We start from the raw sequence: 6,138 nt of genomic DNA on the forward strand, positions 1-6,138 counted from the left end.
AGTTATAAAGGAAAACAAGACAAAAACGGAGATTCTCACATGTGCAGCTTTAATTCTATGACACAAAATGGCCTCAGTGTCCACACAAACACGCCGTAGGGCTCCATACGTCCCCCATGGCCCTTGTGCCGACTGACCAACTAGTAGACTTTCTGTTGTTTTCTTTAACTTCATCAGCAGATCATGACAGTGTCTGAAAATTGAACATTAAGACATTAAATGAACATTACAATCAAGACATTAAATGAACATTACAATCATGACATTAAATGAACATTACAATCATGACATTAAATGAACATTACAATCATGACATTAAATGAACATTAAAATCATGACATTAAATGAACATTACAATCATGACATTAAATGAACATTACATTCATGACATTAAATGAACATTACAATCATGACATTAAATGAACATTACAATCATGACATTAAATAAACATTACAATCATGACATTAAATGAACATTACAATCATGACATTAAATGAACATTACAATCATGACATTAAATAAACATTACAATCATGACATTAAATGAACATTACAATCATCACATTAAATGAACATTACAATCATCACATTAAATGAACATTACAATCATGACATTTTCAACAACTTCAATTTTCATTATTTAAGCACTATTTCTTTGAATAATTTTTTTCAGTGCTAAAGTGAAAAGTTTGCAAAAAAATGGGGAAAAGCTGTATTGAGCTTTATAGAGGTTACGTCTACAAAAATGCTTTTCTTAATTAATTAAAATCATGCAACTTTTTCTGGCATAGAAAGGCAGATAATCCATTTATTTAGAATCTTGCATTCAAATTATAAAGCTATTTAGTTCATTTAGTGAGACTAATAATAGAGTTTTAATTAATCACATTTGGAAGTGCTTATAAAATCTTGGAAGAGAAAATAAACAGCATGCTTATTTCCTCTCAACAGTGATCAACATTTAGCTTCTATTAATAGGCATAGGCCCCTACATATTGTTAGAATTTTAGAAAGGATGTTTGTTTTATTTCATATAGTATAGGCCTAATGTAATAATTTTTTGAGGTTTGTTTCATAAGTATGGCAGCTATTAAGATGGCTTTGTGGTCAGAATGATTAAGACAATGGTAGTTTGTTTTTCATTTATAGTAAATTTGGCATTAATAATATAATTTTTAACACATTATATCTTAGTTATGGTTAGGGGTTGTTAGTGCTTGGTGTTAAGGTTATTGTAAATCTAAGAAAAGTGTTTAATAAATTTAAATTAAAGCAAATATTAAGAATTCTATGATTCAATGATTACTGAAATAAGCATCTTTTGTAACATCTATGTGTTATGTAGGGGTTTCTTTATTAATTTTTTTTTAATAATTTTGTATTGATAGAAGAAATATGCAACATGCCTATATCCTCTCAACTGTAAGAGGATAAAAGCTCAATGGGATTTTTGTCTTGACAGGATATGAGAGGATATAAGCACCTTACGTATTGCCTCTATATTTTTGGCCACAATAAGCCCTGCTATCAAAGTTAAGGCTCTGTACTGCCCTAGAGCACTTCTTTTTCATTTTTTTTATTTTTTGGGTAGTCTGGCTAATGCCGCTATTAAAAAAACAGTATAGGGCTTGGGCTAACCTCATAATTTTGGGATGATTGAGGATACCGATGTCAGATAATATCAAAATAGACTTCTGAAAACAACTGTATTAGCATAGTATCAGTGGCGTAGCCGGGATCATCTCATGGGGGGGAGTTGAAATTTTTTCCAACATTATATATATATATATATATATATATATATATATATATATATATATCAATTTTAGGAATTAGAACTACCCATTCCTACTTAAGTCTGTTAATTAGGAATTCTCAGGTGAAATTTTGGCCTCATTTCTTTATCTTGCAAGTGGCGCTTTAGTGAAACCATCTCTCTGTATTCTTGTTGTGTTAAAATCGAATAACTCCAACATGATGTCATTTTAAACCAGCATTTGTGAATAACATGCTTGAAAGCCAAATTTTATACACCTGACAATCAGCTGGTATTTATATTATGGGTTTATGTGATGTGTCATGTGAAAAAATCCACCACTCAATATTATTATGTCATTATATTTTATAATCATCTTGCTAAAAACAAAACGCGGGAAAATGTATGTCACACCAAAATCCTACCATATAAGGCTAGATTTATTATTATTTTTTATATAATGTTGCATCATTCTTAAAAATAGAATGCATTATGCTTTCCTTATTGAATTAACTTATTGATGATTTTTTTATTACTTTTTGAACTAAAAGTATTGAGTTCTTAGGTAGATCATTGTTGATTATTGTTTTTATTATTTTTTAAACTGAAAGTATTGATTTATTAGTTAGATCATTAGTTTTTGTACCTTGGTATACTTACCCTCTGTCAATATTTAAAAAAAACAAGGCATGCTTATTGTGTTAAAATATTGTCATAAAACACAAAAATATTTAGTTCTAATTGTGATTTGCCACACCCCCTAAAGAAAGCATATGTTTAATAAACTGCTCATCACACTTTACAACCTTAATTTAAATTAATTTTTTTATTTTATTACATCTTTGGGTAAGAGTTGGAACGTTTTTATTTCAAATTGAAAGCAAACAAGAGTAAACTAAATTATTTATGGAGGTCACATGCCAAGACCAAGTAATTCTAATTGTTATTTCGTTTTTTTCAAAAGTGATGAAGGATCTTAGTTTACTATTAAAAAGTGGATTATTGATACTTTTTTGATAGGCCTAAATTTTAATTTTAAAAATTGGCAGATTCTAGCCCGAAAAAGATGCGCATACCTCTACAATTATCTGGTTTTTCTTGTCATCTACATGTTCACTGTATATGTTTTGTCTTAATGGGACAGGGATTAGCACAATACTTACATAGCAGATTTAAATAGGTTGTTAAAATAGAATTTTTTAAAATATTTTTAATTTATAGCCTACTTAACTTATAGACTAGAACTCTTTGCTAGCTATAGGGCTACTTAGTATAGCCTACTATATACAATGAACCCTCAACCCCCGACGACCCACCCGCAGCGCAACTGCTTGACCACACAGTAGTGATGGTACAGATAGTTTTGTAAGAAGAATAGGCAAAATCACGATATAGCGTCGGTTATTATTCCAGAATTGTACGGCAGTAAAAAACAGTAAGACCATGGCGTAGTTTGTCGAGCCATTCCGGAAACCACCGAAAATACTTTAAACCATCATTTATTTGACGCCATATTATTCTTAATACATAATGTTTAAAAATGTACATGGATTGATTTTAGTTGCATTTTAAATACTGTTTTGCTTATTATTTTGTATTTCTAATTATTTTAAGTGTATGTTCTAATTATTGCTGCTACTTAACATTGTTCTAGTTCTTCTTACTACTTTCAACTTAAGTAAATCTAAACGTCTTATTTTACTAGATCTAGATCTAGCTGTCGCAAATCTCCTGCAAGTTTTTTTCTGTGTTTCTTAAAAAAAAACATTAATTACTACACTCGACTTTATTGATAATATTTAGATTTACTAATTGTTTGCTAATTTTCTGTCAATTAAGCTTTAAATTAAGTTTAAACATTAATTTAATGCTCTTGACTTTATTTTTATTTCAACGGTCAAATAAACTATGTTTTACAGTAACAAATGTTACCAAAACTCACCAAACATTACCAGACAATTTCCGACTCTATATCATGAGATTACCGAAGAATAAAGCTAAAAGAGTAATTGATCCCATTGTCTTGTGCAGTTATGCTGCTATAAGAATAAATTGAGTCCATTACGCAGTATTTAATTTTAGCCCATTGCGCAGATATTTAGGTCATTGTGTTTTGCATCTTTTGCTGGCCAGATAGCGCTTGGAGGGGAAAAACTTTTTCAGGGTTGACTTTGAAAAATTTTCATCAAAATGCCTAGTCACACTGGTATAAAAGAAAGGTAATCTATCGTTTTAGGTACGTAAAATCGCCCGCGGCTAGTAATGTACGAAAAAGTCACCTCATTGTCAAGGCTTTAATAGAAGTTTATTGTGATATCTTTGTGTCAAATATTATAGATAAATGAATAATAAACCTAAATCAATGGCTAAATATATCAATGTAGGCAAGAAATTAACTTTAAACAGCAGTGTTAGCAAGGAGGATTTGCTATATAAAAAGCGGCTATCTGCTATAAGTATAAGCTTACAATTTAAAAAATAAACAAGATAGCTGCTATAGTAAATGTCAGTAAATGAGCATGGTTGCATCTGTTGGAAATATCGCTAGTCTACAGTCTACATTTATTACCAAAAAGTTTTAATTCAATTGTTTAAAAATAGGTACATAAATGAAACAAGATAACATTTTTGATTTGTAATTTTAAAAACATAAATCCTCCTCAAAATGTGAAATAATTATTAAAATTTAAAGAGTCACCTGTTTTTCACATTACTAGTCGCGGGCGATTATACGTACCTAAAACGATAGATGACCAAAAGAAATTCGCCTAGAAATTTCCTTTTTTTTAAATTTAGGTTATGGGGCGCTAGAGGTAGAACTGAATTGATCTAGCCTAGATTTTAGAATCTAGTCTACAGTAGTACAGTAACTTAACATTTTTTTTCAGTGAAAAGTGAAAACTAAAAAAAACATCTTTTTTTCTAAAAACAATTCTGATTTAATTCGCGTAGGATTTCGTTTTTAAAAAAATCGATGTTACATTAATGGCATGATGTTGACATTATTAACTATACATTGTATTCTCTGCTTTGGCCTATCAATACAAGAAATTATTAATTTGTAAACATTCAGACACACCTCTCCTGATTTTCTGCTGATGCATCCGCCATTTTTGTTATTGTTTATTTTACGTGATATAAAAGATTCGCATAATCAAGGAAGAAAATTATAATTTCTTTCAAGATCTACTTTTTTTAAAATTCTGCATTATATTTAAAATATTTTTTAAATCAGTATTAGATACAAGTGTTTGGTGTTTATTAAATCACACGCTTACATTTCTATCAGTTAAACATATCAACTAATAGGGACCGGGATGTTTAAACTTTAAAAGGTCCTGAACTAACAGTCGGAAAAAAGCAAAGGTGTAGATCTAGTGGTATAGTGTAGTGCAGTCGTATTTTACCTGAGTAGGCCTATGTCCTATGAATGTATGGTGGTTTACTGGTTCAGTTGTAGTAAGGTTTTTTGTTGTTTTTTTAAACGGTTTTAATTAATTTAGAAAATATATAGTATTGTTTAACCAGTACTATGCCCCCCCCCCCCCACACACACACAACGAAAGTTAAAAGTCCACCCCCCCCCCCCCCAACCAGGAGAAAGAAACCCGGGTGCGGGAAGGGAGGTATGTCCACATAAATGATATAGGTCTATATCACACAACCAAGAGAACTAAGGGGGGAAGCATAGTTTAAGTAAATATTCAGCAAAGTGAAATCCGATGTTTATTTTTTTTTAGTTTAAAATATGCAAATTTTAAACACGAATATTTTAGGCTGCTAAATTTGTATCGTTATCTTTAGACGTCTGAGTGCATATAGTCATTATAAAACAGTATGAGAGGCCTAGAGATTTTGTGAAACTGTCGAGTGTGTGGGGGTTGGGGTGGGGAGGGGTGAACTGTTCGGAAATCGACAGTTACCGTAGAGCCCAGATAACGCGTATCCTGTGGCCCGCCTTAGGTGGTCTAGGTGTAACTACAGGTATGCAGGATTTATTGTGGGTGGGTTGTATTATAACTACCCGTGTACTACATATATTGTATGTGGTAGCAGGGGCGTAGCGAGGCGGGGGTGCGGACCATTTAGGGGGGGGGGTGACACCAAGGCAGAAAATAGCAAAATATATACAGAAAAATGAAAATTCCACTTAATTAAGTGATTAATTAGAGTGTTAGTCTTTTAAGAGCAAATTTGACAAACCCGATAAGGGTCGGGGAGGGGGGGGGGGCGACACCAAGACGTAAACCTGCAAATGATAGAGAAAACATGCTACATGCTAACCCTAACCCTCGCTACGCCACTGTGTGGTAGTATAACTATCTGTGCACAGAAGCTATTGTGACTGCTTAGTAGCTTACTATAACTACTTGTGTACAGA

At 31.7% G+C, this 6,138-nt stretch overlaps 1 protein-coding gene across 1 annotated transcript in view; it reads right to left on the reverse strand.

The window, feature by feature from the left end:
• Positions 1 to 4,868, reverse strand: part of LOC131952629 (run domain Beclin-1-interacting and cysteine-rich domain-containing protein) — a 28,899-nt gene extending 24,031 nt beyond the window's left edge. The window contains exons 1-2 of the mRNA XM_059315377.1: positions 4,837 to 4,868; positions 40 to 193 (exon numbers count right to left, since the gene is read on the reverse strand). Of these exons, the coding sequence (XP_059171360.1) occupies positions 40 to 193; positions 4,837 to 4,868 (186 nt within the window). The remainder of the gene's footprint in view (positions 1 to 39; positions 194 to 4,836) is intronic.
• Positions 4,869 to 6,138: the final 1,270 nt, after the last annotated feature.

The sequence above is a fragment of the Physella acuta genome, unplaced genomic scaffold (assembly GCF_028476545.2).
Source record: "Physella acuta isolate Inbredline_101_S28 unplaced genomic scaffold, ASM2847654v3 ptg000072l, whole genome shotgun sequence".
NCBI lineage: Eukaryota > Metazoa > Mollusca > Gastropoda > Physidae > Physella > Physella acuta.